The 26230-nt window shown below is 39.4% G+C and overlaps 1 protein-coding gene across 1 annotated transcript in view; it reads left to right on the forward strand.

The window, feature by feature from the left end:
* Positions 1–26230, forward strand: part of MTMR8 (myotubularin related protein 8) — a 110285-nt gene that overhangs the window by 26953 nt on the left and 57102 nt on the right. Inside the window, exons 4-11 of the mRNA XM_019656100.1 lie at positions 976–1133; positions 3696–3824; positions 5288–5422; positions 9079–9211; positions 10562–10671; positions 17659–17784; positions 19552–19601; positions 24411–24611. Coding sequence (XP_019511645.1) covers positions 976–1133; positions 3696–3824; positions 5288–5422; positions 9079–9211; positions 10562–10671; positions 17659–17784; positions 19552–19601; positions 24411–24611 — 1042 coding nt within the window. The remainder of the gene's footprint in view (positions 1–975; positions 1134–3695; positions 3825–5287; positions 5423–9078; positions 9212–10561; positions 10672–17658; positions 17785–19551; positions 19602–24410; positions 24612–26230) is intronic.

The raw sequence follows: 26230 nt of genomic DNA on the forward strand, positions 1-26230 counted from the left end.
CTCACGGCAGCCCAGCTCCAGGTTGAGCTGTTGTTCAGCATCTTAGCTGTGGAGGGCAGTGTCACTGGCCCTCATATGTGGGATCCAAACTGGGGGCCCTCTGGCGTCCCAAGCCAGTTCTTAACCATTGCGCCACTCGGCCGGCCCACAGTGTTAATGTTTTGTAAAACGTTAAAACAAACAGTACACTTAGGATATTGAAGTTCAGTTGAAAAACGTTTGTAAGGACCACTTTCTCCACTTGTGAAACCCTGAAGCTTCAATTCAGTCCATTATCCATTAATTCACAGGAAGCTAGACAGAATGTTCCTGCTTTATATTGGTGTCATAAGAAAATCAATAATGTTGTAAAGATAATGTAGGGTACCAGATAGGTACTGGACTTATCAGGGGGAATCACTTTGTAGACTGTGTAGATGCCTGACCTCTGTGCTATACCCCTGAAGCTGAAGTAGAATAATATTGAATGTCAACTATAATTTTATATATTAAAATTATATATAATTTTATATATTATACACACACATATATGTATATATATTCATTCATGGGATGTGAAATACAGCATAGAGAATATAGTCAATGGTATTGTAACAGCTATATACGATGTCAGAGGGGTAGTAGACTTGGGGAGGGGTTATTCCTTTGTGTTGCTTGTAAATGTCAAACTATTATGTTGCTTTGTACACCTGAAACTAATAAAACAAATAAAGGAAAAATAACTCCAGTTCATGTAATAAATGACAGACTTTAACAAATTTTTTTTTAATTTAAAAGATGATTCCAAAACAATATTCCAGTTCTCATTCCTTACATAAAGGCAACCTTGTATACAGATCATTGTCCTTTTCTGGGACTGTTTGACAAATATTCTCTTTGGGAGAAAGGAAATATAGCCTTTTTTTTGCATTATTTGGAGTTCTGTAAGTTTCACTCATTATTAACTGTGTTTTTGTGTCTATCTCTCTGCTCTAGCGTTACCTGAAGATCTGTATGCTTTTTCTTATAATCCCAAATCTTCAAAAGAGATGAGGGACTTTGGTTGGAAACTCATTGACCCAATATCAGACTTTCAACGTATGGGACTACCCAACAGGTACTGGACCATAACAGATGCCAACAGAAACTATGAGGTAATTTTGTCATTGTTGTTTTCCTTTAGGTTCATTTAATTAAAACAGAAGAATATCAGCAAACAATGTTTTGAATAAAGAAAAAAAAATCAGTCACAGTCTCTCCTTTTCATTCGACATTCAGCCATGCAACAAGCATTTATTAAGTGCCTACAGCACTTGAGACACTGAGTCAGAGTTGTCATAGACTAAAGCATAGAACACTGTGGGAGCATAGATAAAGGCTATGGAATTCAGACTGGGAAGCCAAAAACAGCCTGACACTTTGGGAAATAGTCTGGAGAAGGAAATCTATCTTAATTTATACAGGGAGAGAAAGACAGAGATCAGGAAGTGAAGTCAGATCATGAAGGGCTTCATGGCCAAATTAAGGAATTTGAACATTATCCTGAAGACAGGAGTCACTATAGTTTTAAGTTGGAAAGGAATGTGAGTACATTTGTATTTTAGGAAGATAACTGGTAAGTGGTATGGAGAATTGGTGTGCTGGAGCTAAGAATACAGAAGAATGATATGAGAAGTGATGAGAATCTGGACTAAGGTGATGACTATGGATGGAGAGAGAGGAGGAGATGGTTTTAAGAGATATTTAGGTGGTATAATTGAAAGAACCTGGTGACAGATTAATGTGGCTGGGAGAAAGAAGGAGAATTTTAGTATGCGTCCCAGGTTTCCTGGTTTTTGGCTGAGGTGACCAAATGGGTAATGGATATGTTAGGCAAGATAAGGAGCACAAGAAAAGGACAATGTTTTCAGTTTTAGACTTGAGTTCAAGGTGATCCAAAATATATCAAGTATTTGATACCAAGTATTTGAGTCTAGATCTCAGTAAAGAGCTCTGGGCCAAATATGGTGGTCTGGGAATGTGTTGGGGGTCCTCAAGACCCTCCCTCAGGTTTAGTGACTCACTAGGGGGACTCACAGGACACACAGGTACTTGTGGCTATGATTTATTACAGTGAAAAGGTATAATCAAAATGAGCAAAGCGAAAAGGGGCAAAGTCTAGAGAAAACCAGGCACGAACTTCAGAGTCCTCTCCCAGTGGAGTCACATAGGACATGCTTAATTCCTTTAGCTGGAAATTGTGACAACATGTGGAAAATGTCTGTAGGGGAAGCTCATTGGACAATCAGTGGCCAGGATTTTTGTTGGGGCCTGGTTCATGCAGGCACTCTCTGCCTAGTGTATACCAAAGTTTCAGATGCCTAGAAGGAAAATAGGAGTTTGGCATAAACCACATTGTTTGTACAAACAGTTTAGGCATGGTGAGTCACTCTTACCAGTTAAGGAATGGTGGGAACCCTTCCAAAATCCAAGTTCCCATGCATCAACCAAGGGCCAACCTTATAAGCAGGGCTTTCTAAGGATAGCAGTCAAGGTTGCTATGATAACTTTTCTGCACAGGGAGTCATTGATGTTTAAGTGGTATCTCTGAATTGATGGATCTTTATTTACAGCTTTTTACTATCATAAAAGACAGTAATTGTAATGGCTTTCTGGTAACACAGTTTGGAATATCCACTAGATACGACGATTGATGAGCTGTCACTTAGCAGGACCATTTGTGAGGTGGCATGTTAGGGCCATACTTGACAGGAATGAATAGACATGAGGTGAATTGTTTCCAGTTAAAATATATGTCTAAGTCCCCCAAATGAGGCCTGAAATATCTGGGTTGGCACCTGGGATGCATGTAACCTTCTGAGTTGTTAGAGAAGTTCCATTTATTTCTCTTTGTATGACCCACTTCTCCAAAGTCTGAGTCCAGGTAAGGTGATGGGTAGAGAGCTTTTTCTCTTTCAAATGTTCTGTGTTTTAAGGATATTTACTTTAATGAGTTACTTAGAACCTAATCTACCTCAAACTTTTTTGCCTATTAATATTTTTATTTATTTGATCCATTGTCAAAAGTTTAAGGGTGTTCTTTACTTAGAGGAGTGATTAGAATTAGGTTTGTGCCATTATAATACTTTGTCACTGTCTCTTTAGAAAGATATATTTTGGTAATCAACCACTAACAGCTGCTAAATTTGAGAAAATGTATCAGTCTTTTTATAGACTAACTCATACCTGAAATGTTAACACTTCTACCCCCAGACTGGTGTTTTAAAGGCCCTCAAGATGCATAAACTAGGAACTGAATATGCATTTTAAGAAAGAGTACATCATGTTTTCTCCTTTTCCACCTATCTGCCTTATATTTGAGTCTATTTGTTTTAATTTACTTATTTATGATATACATTGTTTGCTCTGATAGGCAAGTGTAGGAATTTCAGGGTACAGTTATATGTGCACTTCTACTTATAACATGCATTTCTACCTATAATGTTAGTACCTTTTGTTCTTAAATATCTCAGTGTGTTCCTTTCTACAAAATAATAGCATACTTGGAAAAGCTATTACACCAAGTATATTTTTGTTCCTGTTTCTGAGGAATGGATGATTCTAAGATAAATACTAGAAAGCTAATGCTTAAGTGATTGCTATTCCAAACTGTTGGTATCAAGTGAAAAATATTAAAAATATATATATTGAGATTAAAAAATTGACTTTTCTTTTAGATATGCAGTACCTACCCTCCTGAAATAGTGGTTCCTAAATCTGTTACCTTGGGAACAGTGGTTGGAAGTTCAAAGTTCAGAAGTAAAGAACGGGTACCTGTGCTCTCCTACCTCTACAGAGAGAACAATGTGAGTTGAGCGAACTTCTCTCATGAGAACTAAACTTGATTCTAGAAGATGTGAGTTTAATTCCCACCACTGCCACTTGCTAGCTATGTAATCTCAAGCAAGTTACTTCTCTGAACTTTAGTACTTTTGAGGGTTTTTAAGTGGATCACATATGAGAAAATATATGTGTACTTTGTAAATTGTAAACTGCAGATGTTAAGTAGCATTTTTGGTGTGTGCATTTGTTTCTTTCCTTCTCTGCGGGCTCCAGCTTGATGGGACGTTGTTGAATGAAAGGGAGCTGGTTGTATGAAAGGATATTTGGGGACTGTGGCCTCCCACTACAACACGGACATCCTTGATTCTTTCTCACTTATAATTTAAGGCAGTAGGAAAGAGCACTTAACTCCTTCATTTGAGTCCTTTTCCATAGGATGGGATAATAATTCTTCCCTCTTGTGGTCATTCTCAGATCTGGAGTTAGACAAATAGTCATTTTCTCAAGTAGGCTACTATTCAGATGCTAAAGAGTATAGTGATACAAGTGAGTGTCTTGGTGTCAAACTATCAAGGTGAGCAGATTCCTTAAAAAGTACACCGAGGTGCCAGCTGAGTGGCTCAAGTGGTTAAGAGCACGAGCTCTGAGCAACAGGGTTGCCGGTTCGATTCCCACATGGGATGGTGGACTACCCATTTCTCCCCCCCACCCCCCCCACCCCCCCTGCAACTAGATTGAAAGCAGCAACTGGACTTGGAGCTGAGCTGTGCCCTCCACAACTAAGATTGAAGGACAACAACTTGACTTGGAGCTGATGGGTCCTGGAAAAACACAGTGTTCCTCTTCCCTAATTCCCCAACACTGTTCCCCTCCCCAGTTCCCCAATTAAAAAAAAAAAGTACACCGAAGTACAATGCAGTCCATTAACTAATCATTACCAAACATACCTGCTAAATAGCTATGTGGTTTTTATATTGAAATGGCTCAAAACAAACCAGCCCCTCTGATTTGACATTAATGAGAGTGAATCCTGCTCTCTTATATCTGCTCTATCTGGAATTCTGCTGCCACTGCCAGCCTCTGGTTTCTTTGGGTGATATTACTGCGACGACTATAAAAAGCAGGGCAGTTTCTGAAAAACACTAGCCTAATACATATTGAGAATAGAATTTTATTAAGGAAGCACTCAAGAGGTGATTTTCTTATAGTCTAGATTTGCCAAGACTAGGTTCAAAATCTTAGCCAAGTAGAAGGGAAAAACAAGGCTATTCTGAGCCGCAGTTTGTGGTAACACAGCTCACATGGCAGGGGAGGCAGGAGGCTGAGCCCAATGTTAGTGGCACGGCTGCATTTCATAATTACACCTCTCTTTGCTGCACTATTCTGAGTTGGCTCATCTTTCTCTGCTCACCAAACCTGGGATCAAGGAGGATTTTTGACCACCTGTGCATATGATCACTCAACTGGCACTTTTTTTTCCTTACAGGTTGCCATTTGCCGCTGTAGCCAGCCTCTGTCTGGATTTTATTCCCGCTGCATGGATGATGAGCTCTTGCTAGAGGCCATTAGCCAAACGAACCCGGGGAACCAGTTTATGTATGTTGTAGACACAAGACCAAAGGTATCTATCAATCAATGACCTCTTTAATATTCCTTCTTCACTCATTTTATAATCTCCATCCCTACATGTTGAACCTCACAATGTTATTGAGAAAATTAGATTTGTGTATATGGGCTTATTGTGTCAGACATTGTGTAGAATAATTTGAGCAAGACATTTGGAGCTCCTTTTATTGTAGCCTGTTACTATCAAGCAAGACTGAGATGTCCTTGATTCTTTCAAAGATACTTTGAATAACCTGGCTTTTAGACTTCCTGAATTTGTGACATCTGAATTGAATGCCTAGAGGCTCTTTGATGTTCCCTTGTCTTTTAACTAGATCTTTTCATCGATCAGAATTTTTAGTATTCCTCTTCTGTGGTATAAATTTACTATCAGAGAATGCATTTCAACTTAACACTGGAAACTTATTAATACCAACATATCTTTTTGTAAATAATGCATGAAATCACAGTGGGTTAGTAATACTTTGGTATCTCCTGAAGGAGCCGGGTTCACAAATACGACTGCTATATGATTAACAAAAATTATTTAGCTCATGTGGCAATAATTTTTTTTAAACATCCGGCACTATTTGCTGATTAAGTTTTTCCCAGTTCAATAAAGTGAAGTTCAAGTCTTGGTCCCAGAGAAAAAGAAAGGAGCAGAAACATAAGTTTTCCATGGATTTTGACAGTGGACATGGTCCTAGTGAAATCCTTTGATTTTTCCAAGAGCCAGATACTGAGTGATTTGTTTCAGTGTGTTTCCCAGGGTCTCTCTCTTTCAAATGGGAATGTTACAGAAAGAAGGGACCTCAGATCAACCTAAGTATCAACCTAAGCTCTCTGCATTAATTCCTTAACCTGCAACATATTGTCTAGCTCTGTTAGGGATTGTAGAAGAATTGTGCCCCATGAAGCAAGTAAAGGACATATTTCCTTTTCCTAAAGGCTGTCTTTTTCACAAACAGCCCCAGAAAGAAGCAAGTTTTCCTGTAATTTGATGTGTGGAGTATAGCTGACTAGGAGCTTTCATTGCTAACTACTGATCGCCAAGTCAGTGATTTAGACCTAAGCCTAAGCCAGGTGGTTGTGGCATCAGAGTTGAGCGATTGGCTGCACATGAAACCAGATAGTGGTCTTAGACAGCTGTCTGCCACATTTTGGGGAATCTCTCACTGGCTATTCTCCAGAGCTACCTACCACTGACTGGACTCAAGAGAGAGAATAATTTTCCTTTCTGCTTAGGCACTATTTTTCAGTTTCTCAGAAGTTTGATGTCTTACTTCAACCATAATTGCATCTGCCATTCGGGATTGGAAAGAGTTTAATCAAATCTTTATCTTTGTCAAGATTAAATAACCTTAAAATGGTAAAGAGAAACACCAACCTTTTGAAAAATTAAAGGATTGGTGCCTTTTTTTCCAAGCCCAGGACCAAAAAGCCCCTTTTACCAGATTCCTTTTTCCCTCTCTCAGAAGGCCTGGAAATGCCTAGCAATCACCCTCTCCTAAATGGCTAGATCTATACTTTTAGTAGAAACTGAACTGTAGTGACAAAATTACATTTTTAGGAGTCAGACAAACCTGGGGTCAGATCCTGCCTTCAGCCCTTATCCATATGAGTCTGGTTGAAATTGGTTCACCTCTCTGAGACTGTTTTCTTATGGGAATAATAATAGTGCCTATCTTGAGGGGCGATAGTAAGGACTCAATGAGATAATGCAGGTAAAGGATCTAGCATGGTGTCTAGCATGGCACATACAAGGAGTTCAGTAAATATTATATCTCTTCCCTACTTGAACATTAGGCTGCAAATATAAAATATAAAAAAATAGCTGTGCCTCAACTGTCAAACATATTACCAATGAGTTTATAGTGCTACCATGTAGCTAGCTAGCTGGCCTTTCTAGTGCTGCCCAGACCTGCATAGGGACTGCTGTAATTATTGTTTTGTTTGCTGAAGCATTCATCAATCATAGCAAACTTCCTTGCCACTAGGTGGCTGTTGCTTGTACCTCCACAGATGTTTCTTTGACATTTGTCACTAATTTAATGAAATCTCAGCGACATTAGTCTGTGTGCTAAGTAGTCAAAATGACCATCATGTTTCTCCCTTTCATGAGTATCTTGCATTCTAACCAGAATATGCTGACATAGACTTTTTCCCCCTGAATGTGTTAACATGAATAGTTTGTGCTTTTGAGGTTTTAGTGGCGTTTTTTCTATTAATACAAAAACTACACCCTGTCCAGATACATGCTCCTCCTGCCTTCTGAAATGCACAATACTGGGAGATGAAAACACAGGCCCAGATAACCAAAAATTATTTGATTAGTAAGGTAGTTATCATAAAAGGTATTTTGGCTGCTTTCTGGTTATTGTATTAATATCTCCTCTCTGCAAGTCTTATTTACTCCCTCCCCTGCCCAACATTCTTCTTATAACCTAGAAATACTCTGATTACCACAAGCTTAACATAGTGTTAAAACAGGTCTTGGTAGCTCCATTTCAATTTTATTAGTGGTGAAAGGCATTTATCTTGTGCATGTTTTAGACATTTTTCTAGAATAGCTATTTAAAAATTGGCCCTGAAGTTCTTAGACTTCTTTTTAGAGCTTCTCAGTTGTAAAGATTTTTGAACTTTCATGTTTCCCAGTACCCCCTTTCAGTTGAGAAAACGTTTGTGAAGGGAAGCTCAAAAATTATTATTTCATTTCTTCAGATCATATATCCTCGTACGTGCCATAACCTTTCAATCTCTTAAGCAGGGTTTTAACAATAAAACAAAACGACAAAATCTCTCTCTCTTTCTCTATACTACCTGTTACTTAAGATACTTGATCTAGGGGCCGGCTGAGTGGCTCAGTTGATTAAGAGCTCGCTCAAGGGTTTGAGCTCTGAGCAACAGCGATTCGAGTCTGGCCTGAGCTGAGCTGCCACTGAGCTGCTAACAGGTGGCAGGATGGCTCAGCTAAAAAAATAAAATAAAATAAAAGTATAAAAAAAAATAAGATACTTGATCTAAAAACCAGTGAAAGTCTCCATTCCAGGATGTACCCTGTCTGATTTAACTTCTTTTTTGTTTTAAATTAAGGTTTATTGGGGTGACAATGGTTAGTAAAGTTACATAGGTTTCAAGTGTACAATTCTGTAATATATCATCTATATAGCACATTGTGTGTTCACCACCCGGAGTCAGTTCTCCTTCCATCACCACATATTTGACCCCCTTTACTCTCTTCTATCAGCCCCCACTCCACTCCCCCCATACCCTCTGGTAACCACTAAACTATTGTCTGTGTCTGTGAGTTTTTGTTTCTTTCTTTGTCTTGTTCCTTTGTTGCTTTCAGTTTTATATCCCACATATCAGTGAAATCATATGGTTCTCGACTTTTTCTATCTGACTTAGTTTGCTTAGCATAATAATCTCAAGATCCATCCATGTTGTTGCAAATGGCACTATTTCATCTTTTCTTATGGCAGAGTAGTATTTAATTGTGTGTATATATATATCACATCTTCTTTATCTAATCATTTATTGAAGGACACTATGATTTAACTTCTTTTTAAATGGGTAAGATTTAAAACTATTTAGAATAAGGCATTGAGATTGATGAACCCTGTTGTTTCATCCTCTGCCTAATATGCTCTATTATGTCCTCATCTATTACAGTTGAACGCCATGGCCAACCGAGCAGCTGGGAAGGGGTATGAAAATGAAGACAACTATGCTAACATTCGCTTCAGGTTCATGGCCATTGAGAATATCCATGTGATGCGGAGCAGCCTGCAGAAACTCTTGGAAGGTACAAGGATTTCACCTTGGCTAGGCCAGAGGCCATAGCTTTGCATTATTATATACACAAAAAGCTTGCCTGATTTGGGGTGGAACATAAAAGCAGCCAGGTGAGCAGAGTCAATAGGTGATAAGGTTTTTGACTATACTATGAACCCAGCTTACATTGTACTGAATTATAGCAGTGTCAGTCTAGCAGAGGAACTAAGATGTGCAGTTTCATAACCCATTGGAGTCCATCTTTGTTTAGTTGCCATGGAAATAATTTCTATAGAATTACAGAGGCGGGTGTTTAGGGGTGGGTAGGTCAACATAAGTATAAATGAATTTGGGATTCATTGTATCATCCTCAAGGTAAGAAATCACCTCATTTAATCTACTGTAAGGAGTCAGTCTGATTTCATCACTGTGCTGATGAAGGGGGTGAATTTAGACTTCAGTGGAATGAAGCTGATATCAGACAATTTGGGTCATCTGTCATCACTACAAAATAATTGGAGTCATAGTGGGGGCAAGATGAGATTGGGGCCTTACAACAAGGACTCTTGAGTCTAGAACATTTCTTCCAAAGCCACTACCCAGGATTCCATGATACAGGTATGTCAACTCAGGAAGAGATAGTGAAAACCTGCCTTCTTTAGTGAACTTCCTATTCTTCCTCTCTTTTCTTCAATTTTGTACTTATGGTGTAGGCCAGGACCTCTCCCTTACATGACCCTTATCAAACCCTGTTTCCTCAGTCTGCATCCTTTTTAGGACATTAGTGCTCCTCTTCCTCGGGTGTCTTCCTCCTCTCTTTTTTTGTCCCAGAATATTACATAGGAGTATAGGAGTACAGGACTTTTTACAGATTTTTGAGGCAAATGATTGCCCTCTGCTGGATAACCTGTGCAAAGTGCATGAAAATTAACCGGTATACATAGGAGTATATATGTATTTCAATCTGTTGAGACTGCACAGGGCTCTAGGGAGTAGGTGGGGGTGTGGGAGTACAGACAGATGTTAAGGGCCTGCAGAGTTAGGATGAGTGGGTGGAATTAGGATCAAATGTGTTTTCTAATCAGAGAAGATGTGTTTTCCTGTGGATGCTGACTCAATCTTCTGGCTCTCCTCTTCAGAGATTTCTGTGGGCTTGGGGGTGGGTTCTACAACTCAAGACAGCAGACACCAGAGCTGGAAGATATGGTAGGCTCTAGTGCTGGTACTGTTCCTGACTCACTGTATGGTTTCCAACTAATCATTTAACCTTTCTGTGCCTCAGCTTCCTCATTTACAAAATTAGGATCCACTTTTACCCCTTTTTTGGTGAATAAACTGAGGCAATTGTAAATTTCAATCTTTGCTTCCTTTTCTACCTTAGTTTGTGAATTGAAAACTCCAACAATGAGTGAATTTCTTAGCGGCCTGGAGAGCTCAGGGTGGTTGAGACACATTAAAGCTATTATGGATGCTGGAATTTTCATTGCAAAGGTAATAATCAGGACTTTTAAGAACTTGTACTAACTTTAATTATGGGATCTTTTGAGGTAGCAGTTTACCATGGTGGAAAGAATATTGAAAAGAAACCTAGTTTCTAGATTCAGCTCTGCTATTCACCGTGTGCCCTTGGCAAATCTCATCCCTTCTTTGGGCCTCAGTTTCTTCATCTGTAAAAACAAGGTAGTTGGACTAGAATCTAATGATATAATTTTGGGGGCCTACAGAACTCTTTGGGAATATGATTGGCCCTCTCCCCCTGGAAAAATGTGCATATGGCTATATATACAGAAAATGGACCTCAATTTCAGAGGGCCCACAGACCCCTAAACCTCAGATTAAAAGATCATTAAAATGATCTCTAATGGTCCTTCCAGCTCAAATACTCTCTGTTGCATTTTTGCGTTGATTCTAAGGTATCAAGTGGAAGTAAGAATGGGTGTAAATAAATGCAGAGCTTGTGTGTCAGTGGGTATTCAGAGCTCTGAGTATAAAGCAGACCTTTTTGACTTCTTTCTATAGGTCTGCCTCAATGCAGTCGAGGCAGGCATCATCACTCATTCATAGTGACACTTATTTTCTGACTGCCAGCACCTTGGGTTCTTTATCATTTGTAAGGTAATATAAAAAAAATAAAAAAATAAAAAGAAGAAGAAGAAGAAGAAGATGAAAAAGAAGAAGAAGAAGAAGAGGAGGATGAAGAAATTGAGAGTGTACATTTTCTCATTTTGAAGTTTTGTCTATATGTATACCTACATGAGAAGTCTCCCTCTTCACCCCACCCCCGTTGTTTGATAGAAGTAAAGAAAAGGAGAGAGTGACTTTTCATCCCTCTGCTGTCATTTTCTCATTTGAAGGTAATGAGATATAGAGCTTCTGGCTTAAAAGATTTGAAGAGTATATGCAGTTAACTGCCTTAAACATCCAGCCCTCATGCTTTTTGGCTTTTGTAGTCATGTTGCCTACAGTTTTTACATAACATGTTACTAATGTTTACTGTGTGATCTCTTTGGTTGTTTCGAGACTACTGTTCTAACCATTCTTCATACTGTTCCTTTTTCACATGCCCTATACCCATACATCTATATTCCCTTTCTAAAGTAGACTTTATTAAACCAAAGACAGTGAGGATGGAGAAGAGGGATCAATTTGATAGACACTTCAACCTTATAAGTATTGATTGGATTAAAATGAGTGGATGAAAAACTAAACAGGCTTGGGATTGCACAATTATCCCGTGCTCCCCATCTCCATTACCACCTATCCCTTATCTCGAGCTTCAAAACTCAGTCAGCCTTGAATTGTGTTTCTAGCCCTCCATCTGGCAATTGCCTACTCCTGTCAGTTCTACCTCAGAAGTGTTTCTCAAATCTGTCCTTTCTCCCCAGTCTCTACTACTACTACCCTAGTTAAAACATTCATCATCCCTTGCTTAAAGTACTCTAATAACTTCCTAACTTGTTCACTTTGTAATATAATTTGCATTTTTCTTACTTACTCTCCAGTTGGGCCACCGAATTGCTTGTAAAATCATCTTTCTTGAGCACATCTGATAATGGCACTTTAAACTCAAATCCTCCAATGACTCCCCATTGCCCATCAAATTCTGGCAAAAGTGAACTTCTTCTTCTCAAAATCATTATAGTACCCCTCCCTCTGTCTTTTTCTCTCTCATTATCTTTATTTTTTCCTCATTACAAAAGTTGTACATGCCCATTATTAAAGAAGTAAACATTTCAGAAACATACAACATCAAATGTAAATGTTCCCTGTAGTTTGCCCCACAGCATGCACACCATCAGTAATAGTTTAATGTGTATGCCCCTACAGCAGCACTATTCAAACTTTCTGTGATGATGGAAATTTTCTACATCTGTAATAACATGGTGGCCACTAGCCACATGTGGCAATTATACTCTTGAAATGTGACTAGTGGGACTGAGAAACTGCATTTTACATTTTATTCGATCTTAGTGAATTTCAATTTAAACAGCCACTTCTGGCTAGTGATTGCCATATTGGACAGTGCAGCTCTAGAGTTTTTCAACATATCTACTTATATATATGATTACTACTTTGTAAAAATGGAATTATACTGTTCATATCGTGCTGAATCTGACTTTTTATACTTAATGTATGATGAACATTTTCCAGGTCATTTCAGTCAGTACTACTTTATTGTTTTCAGTGATTGTATCATATCCCACTATGTGAACTTACCCTAGTACCCTGTTAATGGGCACTTCACTTATTCCCATTTTCAACCAGTGTAGACATTATTGCACCAGATACCCTTGAACACATATATTTGTATGTGTGGACATTCCTAGGAGTGAGTTTTCTGAGTCAAAGAGCATGAATACTAGATGTGGCCAAGTTGCCTTCCAAATAGGTCACAGCAGTTTCTATTCCCACCAACAATGCCAATTTCTCCACATTGCCAGTAATGGTTATCATCAGTCTTTTTAATCTTTGCCAATATGATAGGTAATATATTTTTGTCCTGTTTTAATTTGCATTTCTTTAATCATTAGTGAAGTCCAGCATCTTTTCCTGTCCACCAGTGACTTTTCACTCCATTTGGAGCCCTAAGGAAAGTGTAGTTGCTACTTTCAGAACTCTGATACTACCTCAGGTACCTGGTTAACTGAGAAGTTAAAAAGGTTGAGAAATTTTTCCTGATCTCTCTGACTCTTGTCTTACCTGCAAGGTAACTATCCTTCTAGGAATATCATTTCTTTTGTATCCTCTACTATAAAGGTCACTTACTTTCCCACACCCCATGAACCACAGGGCCCATGGCAGTTCAGTATTTTCCTTGTTCCTTACAAAACTCCTTCCTCCTTTCAGGTCTATTCCACTTAAATAAACCTCTGTACCTCTCCTAGTTATTCTTTCTTCGCCATTATGAGCTTTGGGAACAGCCTTACTACCTTCCTCTCCATCCTGATTCTTCTCATCCCAGGAGATTTGAATGTCCTTGTATAATTTGTTGCACACTGTGCACTGATAGTTCTTTGAGCTTTTATAGTCCAGTTCTCACTCCTACTCCATCTAGCCTGGTTCTTCTGTCCCATAGACACCTACATATACACTTTTAACTCCTTTTTCCACCTTTTCCCACATTCTTCCCTATCTAGCCAAGACCTGGTGGTATAGCACTTCGTCCATTCCACTGTGCCCCTTATCTTTCCACTCTGCCTGCCTTGCTAACCCCAGTTATTCTCTACATTCTCTGCTCTTACACCTGACTACTAAACATTGCTACAAAGAAATAAATCCCATAGTCATGTTAATTGGTACTATCACAGACAGGTTCATGGTCTATAATTTTAGCTGTAGTTGTGTAGTCTTAGGGCCACTTAGAAGTTATTTTATGTGTCCCTGGTTGGGTCCCAGTCCTGTTTCACCAAGCAGCTATGCCTAATTTGTACCTTGCTTTCAAGCTGGCTACACCACTGTTACTCTTCTCTCTATAAGCACATATTCAAGAATGTCTCCTTCTTAATGGAAAAATCAAGGTCATCTCTCATCTTCCACTACTAATATCCCTATCGACTTTTTGTGTGTGTGTCTCCTTCCTTGCTACCTTAGAGAAAATGGTGTCCCATTTTCTGTGTATGACTAATCTCTCTACCTGTATTCTAAATCCCATCCCCTCTTCCTTCAAGGAACCTCTTTCTCCTACATTTTAAACCTATTCCTTTCAATGGCTTCATCTTTCAGAAATATGCTCAAATACTTTCTCATTCCTAAAGAAAAAGAACTTTTCTTATCCTCTTTTAGTTGTTGTCCTCTTTTTTATTGGGTAGAGCTTTCTTGAAAGTAGTTTACCTTCCCCATGAGCACTTCCTCATCTCCTTTCACTTTTCAGTTCACTGTGATAAGATTTCTCTACCATTACTACTACTCTTGCTGAGGTCACTAATGGCCTTTGACTTGTCAAATCTAAGGGTCACTCTTTTTTTTTTTTTTTTTTAGCTGAGCCATCCTGCCACCTGATGGCAGCTCAGCTCAGGCCATGAATTGAACCAGCGACTCTTGCTCAGAGCTCACGCTCTTGAGTGAGTTCTTAACCAACTGAGCCACTCAGCCAGCCCTCTAAGGGTCACTCTTTAATTTGTTCTATTTTGACCTCTTTCCTGCATTTGGCACTGTTAACCCTTTTATCTTTGAACCATTTTGTAGTCCTGGCTTTAACCCTTTGTACCTTTCAGGCTACTTTTTCATAGGCTGTCTCCTGTAATATCACCCCCATGCCCCCTGCATTTTCCTTTAAAAATCACTGCTTCTTCAGGTCTTTTTTTCCTCTTACTTTGGTCTCTGCCTGGACAGCACCAGCCGTACCCAGTTTTCACTACCATCTCTATTCATTTAGTTGTCAAATCTACACTCTGGCCCAGCTTCCTCCCTTTCCTGGACTTCCGACCCACATATCCAGTTGTCACTGGATTCTCCATTGGATGTCCCTCAACTGCCTCACACTCACCATGGCCCAAACTGAAATCTTATCTACTCCGCAAAACAACTAAAACTTGTTTCTCCTTCTGTGTTCACTTTAACAGTACTATCATCCACCAAGTTATTAACCCACACATTTCATAGTCATCCTTGACTCTTCTTCTTCATCCCATATCCTTTTTCATTCTTAACACCCTCTTCTTCTTTTCAACCTCACTACTACTACTCTAGTTCAGGCCCTCATAGCCTTTTACAATTTTAGTAGCTCTGTGATTGGTCTTCCTAAATCCAAATTCAAGTCCTCCCGATTCATTCTCTTTAACTGCTACCACAGTGAGAACATCTTATCAAGACACTCCTCTGCTTTTAACACCTCGGTGGCGCCCTGTTGCCACCAGATACAATGCACACTTGTCATTCTGACCCTTGCCCTCCTGGGCAGGCCTGCCTCTCCTTAATCCCAGCCTAGCCTCAGCCATTACCAATGTGCTTAAGAGTTCCTCAACTGGGTCATACCTCCTGCATTTCTGCATGCTGTCATCTTGTGCCCCCTGCCTGGAATGTTCTTTCCTCATCCATCTGATAAATGCCTACTCATCTGACAAGCCCACTTTAGTTGTCTGCTTTTCTTTGGTTATTTTGAGCCTTTGTTGTACCTGGTAGAACTTACGACTTGTACTGTTTTAGTTATCATTGGTTTGTAGTTGTTCATGTAAGTGTTTGTCTCCTTTGTATCCCCAGTGCATATCATAGGGTTTCTTATATAGTCACTCAGTAATTATTGGCTAGGTGGTTGGATGAATGAATGAGTGAATACGAGGTTGGACAATTAAGTTCACGAACTCATCCTAGAAAAAGTACTACATACCTCATTGCTGAATATCACTATGATCACCTTCAAAGTACTCCCCTTAGGAAGCTAAACACTGACACCAGCGCCTAGTCCATCCTTCAAAGCAATTTTGGAACACTTTCTGGAATGGACATCAAGAGTATTATCGTGATGCAAGAGCCATGAATTGCTGACAAAAAGTTCAGGTCATCTAACTTTTTTTTTTAAAGTTCTCTTCTATTCCTAATTTGCTGAGAGTTCTTTTTTTTAAAATATTTTTATTGGGGAATTGGGGGATGAGAACAGCGCTGGGGAATTGGGGGAAGGGGAACAGACAAGTTGCTGTCCTTTTGTTCTTCAGTCTAGTTGTGGAGGACGTGGCTTCACTGGCCCAAGTTGACACCATCATTGCGCTCTTCCCGGGCGAGGCACATCAGTCGACGGCTTCTGGACGGCCACTCACTGCGGCTGCTGGCCGGTCTCGCTGGCTGCTGGCTACACACAGTAGCCCATGGCAACCCACTGCAGCAGGGGCTGCAGCCTACGCTGTTGCCGGCGACTCACGGCAACCCAGCTCCAGGTTGAGCTGTTGTTCAGCATCTTAGCTGTGGAGGGCAGTGTCACTGGCCCTCATATGTGGGATCTGATCCGGGGCCCTCTGGCATCCCAAGCCAGCTCTTAACCAACGCGCCACTCGGCCGGCCCTCATCTAACTTTTTCACACAGTCTTTTCAGCACTTCCAAATGGTAAACTTGGTTAACTGTTTGTCCAGTTGGTACAAATTCATAATGAATAATCCCTCTGATATCAAAAAAGTTTAGCAACATCCTTGCAACAAGTTCATGAACTTAATTGTCAGACCTTGTAAATTTCCTTCTTCTTCATCTGAGGAAATGCTACTCTTTCTTCAAGGCTCAGGCTTCCCTGACTCCTACAGAAGGATATAGTTATTATACATTACTCTATAACAGCAGTTTTTCACTGTATTATATTTATTTATTTACCTTTGGTCACCCTAGTTTGTGAGTTCCTTGAAGGCAGAAACTAAGCCTCATCTTTGTATCTCTAATACCTAGCACATACTTGGCACAGAGAGATGTACATAATTAAGTGTTAGAATGAATAAGTGGATGCTCAATATCTATCATTGCCAAAATTGCCCACATTGAGTAACTGCCCAGATCTTTACATCATTTGATTGTACAGAAACTTGCCTAAGACAGGTAAACCTCTCCATATTAAGTCGGAAGGATTTATGTTAGTAAGACTAAATGCCTAAAGACTCCAGAGGAAATCATTTTTAGATCTGGGACTGGAATGCAGAACTCTCCTATCCGTGTTTGGGGGGCATTGATTCTTCCTTTCGCCCACTCCTCTCTCTCAGAATTGATCCTGTCTTCTATAAAAGTTTTGTGAACTTAGAACTCCCTTGTTTTTCTTTTTACTCTGAATTATATATTGGTTTTGATTTTCTTTACCTGTTAAGTAAGCTCTCCTTCTTCTGTTGCACTCCTTTATTTTCTTTTTTATTCCCCATAGAGGATGCCAATATTATGAGAAGAAATTCATGTAGCCCAGTAAGACCAGGTTCTCCGTGCCATAGGGATGGTATTGGATAACCCTATTTATTAACCCAGCATCGTATGCAAAAGTTGTGTATGCTACTTTTTGCCTCTTTTCTTCACAGGCGGTGAAGGTAGAAAAGGCCAATGTCTTAGTCCACTGTTCTGATGGGTGGGATCGCACAGCACAAGTCTGCTCTGTGGCCAGCATCCTCCTAGATCCATTTTATAGGACATTCAAAGGTCTCATGGTAAGAGAGCAAGCAAAATTGTAGTTTACTTTGCATGAGTGACAGATTGTGGGTAAATCAAAAAGAATGCTCAACTGACTTGTTTTGTATAAGGAGTTCCAAATCTACAAAAATAGCTTTGTTTTTCAATTTAGCTTCTTTCTACTAATTTAGGCATTTGCACTATATACGAGGTGTGATCAAACAATACAGTGGCTGTTTAAATAAAATTTATTACAGTAAATGACACATTGCCATTAATCCCCCTCAAACTACGCCCCCTCACTTCGAACGCACTTATCCCATTGTTCTTGCCACTTTCTGAAGCAGTTCTGAAGTCCTCTTTTGTGAGTGTCTTTAGTTGCGCTGTCATGGCTGCCTTGATGTCCTGAATCATTTTGACTTTGGGGAAGAGCCAGAAGTTGCACGGTGCCAGATCCAATGAATAAGGTGGATGAGAACACACTGTAACATTTTTATTTGACAGAGCCTTTTATTTGACATGGAGACTTTCCATTGTGATCAACAAATATGGTAAATGCTGCTGCCAAGTGCCATCCAGTGAAAGGGCAGAGGTCTTCAGTATGGGAAGTGGCCTGTTAAACCTTAGTTACAATGTGTGACAAGTTTCAACTTGTTTGGTGCAATCAGTCGCGTGTGAGCTACGGTTGAGAGACGGTGTGTTTTAAAGTGTGCTGTAAATCATCCTCCATCATGACAATGCTCCGTGTCATAGATCGCTTCTGGTATGGCAGTTTCTGTTAAATAAAAACATTATGATGTGTCCTCATCCACCTTATTCACCAGATCTGGCACCATGTGACTTCTGGCTCTTCCCCAAAGTCATAATGACCATGAAAGGTAAACGTTTTGAATCGATTCAGGACACTGAGGCAGCCACAACAGTGCAACTAAAGACATTCACAAAAGAGGACTTCCAGAACTGCTTCAGCAAATGACAGGAATGATGGGATAAGTGTGTTTGAAGCGAGGGGGAGTATTTTGAGGGGAATTAATGGCAATGTGTCTTTTACTGTAATAATTTTTTTATTTAAACATTCACTGTATTGTTTGATCACACCCCATATACTTTCTGTTGTACATTCAGCATAATTTCTTACCTATCAGAAGGTAAGTTATATGTAACAGATGTAATAGACTACTGTAAGGGCTACGAGAAACTCAAAAAGTTTGCAAAGCTGACTAGATGACTGTTAAATAGACTGTTTGATGGGTTCATCATCTTCAACATGTCAGCTGTTTGGATGTCAGACTCATGATTGTTTTCTGTTGCTGAATCCAAAGCTTCTTAGTTGATCTTCCTAAGAAACAGAACTCACATTGGAGTTAATCCCCATTTTTTGGAAATGCTTTTTTTTTAATGGTTGAAAATAGGTTTATGCTGAGATTTGTTCTTGGTACAGACCTGAGTACTGATTTTGAAGCCCTGTTTCTTCATAGATTGAATTTAATATCATGTTTATCAGTATTTCCTTTAGTTATGGCTCACACATCATGTAAAAGCGAAAAGAAATGTGACACTGGATACACATCCAGAATAGTTTCTCTTGAGAGCATTTGAATTTTGAAGGCAGCCTTTGCAGGCCTTTAAAGGAAATCCAAGTTACTTACTTAGTTATCATTTGGGAAATTAACTTTATTTATTATCAGTCCATCCAAACTTATACAAAGCCTGTTTCAGGAAAGTGTTTTGATATTTTTGTATGTATGGCTAATTCATTTTATGATTTTCCTAATGCAAACTTTTCTTTTTGTATAAAAATGAAGATCCTGATAGAGAAGGAATGGATATCCATGGGCCACAAGTTCTCCCAAAGGTAAAATTACCCTCATTTTAAAGGAGGAGGCTAAATAAAGGTCATTCAGGTGAGGTTTATCAAAATCCAGTATGTTCTTATATATGAAGGAGCAGTAAGTTGAACGTGGCATAAATCTCTTTTCATCAAGAAACAAGTATTCCAGACACTTTGCTATAGTACTAGGGCTGAAAAGGTGACTAGAATATTATCTCTGCCTTCAAAGTGTGCAAATTATTATATCAAATTGTTAAATATTTCCGGGAAGAATAAGGTATCACGGATCATAGAGGAAAAAGTGCTTAACTCTGCTTGAACAAGTCAGGACAGGTGTCCAGGAATAGGCAGCATTTAAAGATGAATTTGGGGGGATGAATAGAAGTTTACTAGACAGAACAGTCGTATGAGAAGGTTATTCAGGCAGAGGGAATACTATCTAAGACAATGCATCTTTTAACCTTTTATCAGAAAAAAGACAGGTGCAGATTTCTCTAGTAAGAAAGGGTTAGTACAAGGGCTTACATTCATCTACTGTCTGCTATAAGCCAAACATCCTCACTGAGACTTTACCTATGTTATCAGAACAATCAACGAATATTGACCAAATACTTAACAATATGCTGCATACTATATCAGTCACTGAGCCGATACAAAAGGCACATAAAATGTTTTACTCTCAAGGAAGTTACAATTCAGGCTGTATTCTCCTCCATTGGTGTGTATCCATTTAACTGCATTTGATTGTCACTCTCTAGCCATTTGGGTCCATTCATTTATTCGTCCTTCTTCAACAAGCTTTGAGCCAAGCAGTATGCTAGGTTTTAAGGAGACTATGTTATCAGATATGGTCTCTGTCTCTCCTACAGAAAAGAAAATCAATGATGATAGTATGTTGGGAGAGGAACGCCTGAATACTGTACGTCAAGGAGTTCATCACCGATTTCCTCCCATGCTTTTAAGTCTACTATTCCTAAATTAGGTGACCAGGAACAATAATTTTCAATTACCTTTAAAAACTCTTCTATATATATATATATATATATATTTATAGTTGACATACAATATTATACAACATCAGCTTCAGGTGTACAGTGCAGTGATCAAGCCTCTTGCCCATCCATGATGCAAGACATGTGACCGCCTGACACCCTACAAAATATTTACATTATTCATTATATTCCTCGAACTGTCTTTCATGTCCCTGTAGCAATATTGTAGTTACCTATTTATGCTGTCTAATCTCTCCCGCTTCTCTGTCATCCCCACCCCCCTCCCAACTAGTAGCCATCAGCTGCACCCCCACATCTCTGAGACCACTTCTGTTTACTTTCCTTGTTCATTCAGTTTTTTAGATTCCACATATAAGTGAAATCATATGGTATTTGTCTTTCTCCGACTGACTTATTTCACTTAACATAATGTTCTCTAAGTCCATCGATATCGTCCCAAATGGTATGATTTCATTCTTCTTTATAGAGGATTAATACTCCATTGTGTGTGTGTGTGTGTGTGTGTGTGTGTGTGTGTATATATATATATATATATAGTCATGGAACGTGGAGTATAGTATGGGAGTGGAGGCAAGGGAATTATAATAGATATGTATGATATTGGGGGGAAGTGGGGTGGTGGATTGGGGGAGGCGGGTTGTCACTTCGAGGCATAAAAAGTATAACTATTGCACTGTGTTGTACAGCTGAAACTAAGTCTAAAAAATGTGTATTTCATAATAAAAAAGAATTAAAAGAGAAAAAACGGAGGAAACTGGCAAAAAAAACACTCTTCTAATCTCTGGTCTGAAATTCAAGCTCCCCCAGCTTTAAGAAGCTGTTTGAATAGAGAAATATAAATAGAAATGGCTCTCAGCATTTCCCATGTTTGTAACTAGAAAGAAAGTAAGCGTTTCTTTCACTCACACATTCACACTCTTTCACACAAGTTTTTTTGTTTCTCTCTTTTTTTTTTAGTAAATTTCCATTTACCTTGGATTTTCCCTACCTCTTTATCCTGGTAGTTGTGCGTGGCTCCTCCCTGGGGCCCTATCGCGTTAAACCTTTTTTCTTTTTCTTTTTCTTAGACTTGAAGTCTTCCTTCCCTCTTCGAGGCCCCACGTTAGGGCACCAGATATGATGTCCCACGTGACAAGGGCTGGGGGGTTCGAGGAGGGGCAGCAAAGGGTTAAGAAAGCACAGGAGTCAAAAGTAGAGTTTCTGCAGGCCAGGGGTCTCTTCTCTGCAGACTGAGAGAGTGAGCCCTGATACTGGTGGGCATAAGGCTTTTATTTATAACTGTCACAAAGAGGTCATTTTGAATATCTATATTCAGTTAATTGATTCAATTAGACTGGCAGCTGCTTCACCAAAACTCATTGTGATTAAGCATGAGTTGTGCTTTCACACATGTGTATGACCCTCGGGATGGCATCAGCATTCCAGACCACCTGATAAGGAAGTTTTACCGAGATCATTCCCTCGGGTGTTAGCATTCCAAGCCACTTCCTTATGACTTCAAAGGATCAGTGCGCAGGGGCATTGAGTCGGCAGCTTCAAGGTGACAATAGTATAGTGTGATAAGTGCTAAGACAAAGGTAAATATAAACAAAAGAACCTAACCCATTCTGGGGCAAAGAAGGCTTCCTGAAATTGGTGGCTTTTTAGAGCATTAAAGAATATAAGGTTGAAGACTTGAAAGAGAAAGTGGGTGTTTGGAAGAGTAAGACTCCTGAGGAGACAAGAGGGAGTGAAAGCTACAATTTAAATGAAAAGATTAGCATTAGCAATAATTAAGAACACATCTTCTATGGAGACTGGATGGAAGGACAGGCAGTGAAGGAAATAAGTGTGCGAATGTCAGAGCAGAAGTTAGATATTTTTACTTGATGGCCTGTCTTTTCCTAGTGGTACTGTAGACACCAGTGTGAAATAAGTTAGGGGTTTGAGAAGGTAGCTTAAAATTTGCACGAGCTGTAAGGTTGATGGGAAAATGGTGTTAAGGACATACGTAAAGATTATTTGGGAGCAACTAACTTCTAGGTGAGTTTGGAGACTTAATTTTAAATGGCATCAGTTTGCATGGTTCCATAATATTTTCAAGCAGCATTCATCAGTCTGAATCTGTGAGCAGAAAATGTCACATTTTAGGCTCATCTATAGCTTGATTTTGAATGTGAATAATTACAAGAAAGACCAGAAAAGTTGAAGAAAATGGGGAGAGAATAGTTGATGGGGCAGACCATAGAGTACAGGCTGGATAATAAGGACAAAAGGGAAGCCAGTAGGAATCTGGCAAGCTGAGAGGTTCAGAGATAAGGGCTGGAGAGGTAAGATAAGCAGCCTTTGGAAATATAATATATGGCAGTCAGTGTAGGATATTGAGATTAAAATTTTAAAGTGCAGTTTGAACCTCTGGGTAACTTGAAGATCCAGCCTATGACCACGGATATGGGAGGCTGATAGTGGAGGAAAGGTAAAGATCAGTGAAGATAATTGGATTTGAGTTAGTTGAGGAACCTGCTAAGCCAGTGTAGGTCATCTGCATGAATCCCAAAGATAAGACTTAAGATAGGAGTCAGATTCTTCAGAAAACATGGGGAAGTGACCCAGAGACTGGGAGAAGACAACATTGAGGAAGGGGAAGGTAGTATTAGCTAAACAGCATGACTCATAAGGGAAGTATTTTTAAGAGTGAAAAGAATGATAGAAAGCAGTGGTAGGAGCAAGGAGAAAGCTGAGCCAACCTTTGCCCTGTTTTGAATTATGATATGTGGAGAGGGAAATGATGAGCATTCTCCATTTGACTTGGGCCTCAGGAAGAGGTGGTGCCCTTGGTGAGGCATATTTTAGTTAAGTCAGAAGTTAGAACACACCATGTAGAGGCCAAAGATGCCATGTTTATCTCCAGTGGAATAGAGTTTCCAGTGGATGGTAGAGTTGGTAAAGAGGGCATCATGGGGGAGGAAACATTAAACAGTTCTAGGATAAGTTTGTTCATTCACTCAATAAATGTTTATTAAATACCTATTTTGCATCAAGAACTTTACAGTAAACAATGTAAGTATGGTCCTGACTCACAAGAGTTAAATGTGGCTGTTTAGGTTTAAATTATAATAATTATAATTAAACACTGCAGTTAAAAATTCAGTTCCTCAATCACACTAGCCACAATTTCAAGTGCTTATTAGTTAGTGACTACCATATTGGACTACAGAAATATGGAACATTTGTATCACTGGAGAAAATTCTATTGTAAAGAGGGTGTAGGAGGAAATAGAATAGATGACCAAAAGGCTTACAACCTGGATGATGGCGAAGGATGCCAGTAGCTAAGAGATTTGTTGGGATTAACAAGCTTTGAGATTCTGAGTGGCATTTTGGCATGAGGTGTTTACTTGCCAATGACAACAGAGACAAAAAGTGACCTCATTATAGCCCAGGGGTCGGCAAACTGCGGCTTGCGAGCCACGTGTGGCTGTTTGGGTATGTTCCGTCTCAAAAGTTTGCCAACCTCTGGAAGAGCTAATCCTGTCCCTCACAACAATTTAAAAATTATGAGAGCCATAAATATATTTTTACATAATCACCATTGTGTGAATAATATCCTTTAAAAATTTTATAAATGAAACTATAATAGTTTCGTTTTCATTTTCAATTTTACTTCAGAGACACATGTATGTATCCAAAGAGCCGCATGTGGCTCGCGAGCCGCAGTTTGCTGACCCCTGGGCGGCTCTTCCATCTCAAAAGTTTGCAGACCCCTGTTGTAGCCTATTCCAAACAGTGTAATCCCAGATGTGAGATGTTGTCTTTCTTTACCTTTATTTGCATCTCTCAGGTGTGGCCATCTGGATGGGGACTCCAAAGAAGTGTCCCCTGTCTTCACCCAGTTCCTAGACTGTATCTGGCAATTAATGGAACAATTTCCCTGTGCCTTTGAGTTTAATGAAATCTTCCTGCTGGAGATCCATGACCATGTCTTTTCCTGCCAGTTTGGGAACTTCCTTGGAAACTGCCAGAAGGATCGGGAAGATCTGAGGTGAATACAGTTTGTGACAAAACACTGAATAGGGAGAGAGGCTCAGTGTGAAAGGAATGTGCACACCACCCTGAATTTGGGACCGGAGTTCAGGAAAGGGGAGGAGATGACAACTATAAAAAAGAACTTTTGAAGCGTAAAGCACTCACTGTTTGCATGGGGATTCCTCAGAACCTCAGATTCCTTATCTGTAAAATATGGATAACAACACCTGCTTTTTGGAGCAGTCATGAGGAACTGATAAAAAATTGATGTACAAGGACTTTGTAAAGAATCAGTTACTGTGCAGACATGAGTAGTCATTATCTGCAGTCCTTCATCATTTGTATCAGAGATCAAAAAATGGCAGCTCATAAGCCAAATCTGGCTCAACAGGCATGTTTTGTTTAGTCTGTGGAGTATTTTTTACACTGAATTAGTTGTCAGCATTTTAATATCAGGATATTTCACATGAAAATATAATTATTTTAGAATTTTATCCTAAATAGAAAAGCCGTTGTGCCAAGATACTGTCCAGAAAAATCAGGAGGTCTGGCAACACTGGACCTGTGTTTTCTCATGGCCATGATCAGCTAGAGCTGAATAGCAGCTACTCAATGTGAATGAGGCAAACTCACTCGTGTTTGCCACAGTTCTCCTCACTCTCTGTAGTGTATTCTCAGCCTTTTTCTAATGTTATCTTCCTAGCTCCCGTAGGTGGCTGAATTTGCACTCGACTTAAACTCTAACATCCCCACAATATCCAAAGAGTAAATACTTTTTGAGGTTGACATGATAGAGTTGCTGTGAGCAGCATTCTCTGTTCTAGAGATGAAAAAATAGACAGGGAAGTAGTTGTCTCACACCGTACTCTGTTTCACAGCTGTTGGTTGAATATCAGTCAGCTCAAGTTCTCAGGCCCCTTTATGACGCATCCTGGATGACATCACTTCTCTGTGATTCCATTTCGTTGTCAAAACAGAGAACAGTGATGGATCTTGCTGCTTTAACATTTGTACTCACTTGGCAGCTTCTGTGCATATTTCTCTTCCTTTTTGCAACCAGAGCTTTCTTACCCTCTCCCTAAATGCTTTTAGACACATTCATTCTGTCTAGGCATTAAATAAAACTCACGATCTTTTCCATATTCTTTTTCCACCCTCTTAAAATGAGGCTAATATATCCTAGACCCATTCTCCACTCAAATCTGAATCTCCATGTAAAAGTACAAAAGCTCAACATTTTAATACATCTTAAAATAGGGATTACTTAAAAGAAGCAGAAGTATCATTCATTCATGAAAGGGAAAGTATGGGCTCCTAGATCTAATCAGAGAGACCTGGATTCAAGTTTTGGCTATGTTACCTCCTGGAGATATGACCTTTAGCAAATAAATTTTTGTCTCATTTTCTCATTACTAATTTGTGGATAAAATTTAATGAGGTATTTTAGGTAGAGTCTGGAACAGTGTTTGACACATAGTAAATACTCAATAAATGTTAGTTACCTTACCTCTGCAAGATTTTTTTTCTGTTTTTAACCAGCAACAAATGAAGAAGACAGATTTAGGGCTTTTGGCCTCACCAGGATGGTCTGAGGATTGTAAAAGTTAAAAGACTGCAATTTATCTCCTACCACCC

The sequence above is a fragment of the Hipposideros armiger genome, unplaced genomic scaffold (genome assembly GCF_001890085.2).
Source record: "Hipposideros armiger isolate ML-2016 unplaced genomic scaffold, ASM189008v1 scaffold_254, whole genome shotgun sequence".
Classification (NCBI taxonomy): Eukaryota; Metazoa; Chordata; class Mammalia; order Chiroptera; family Hipposideridae; genus Hipposideros; species Hipposideros armiger.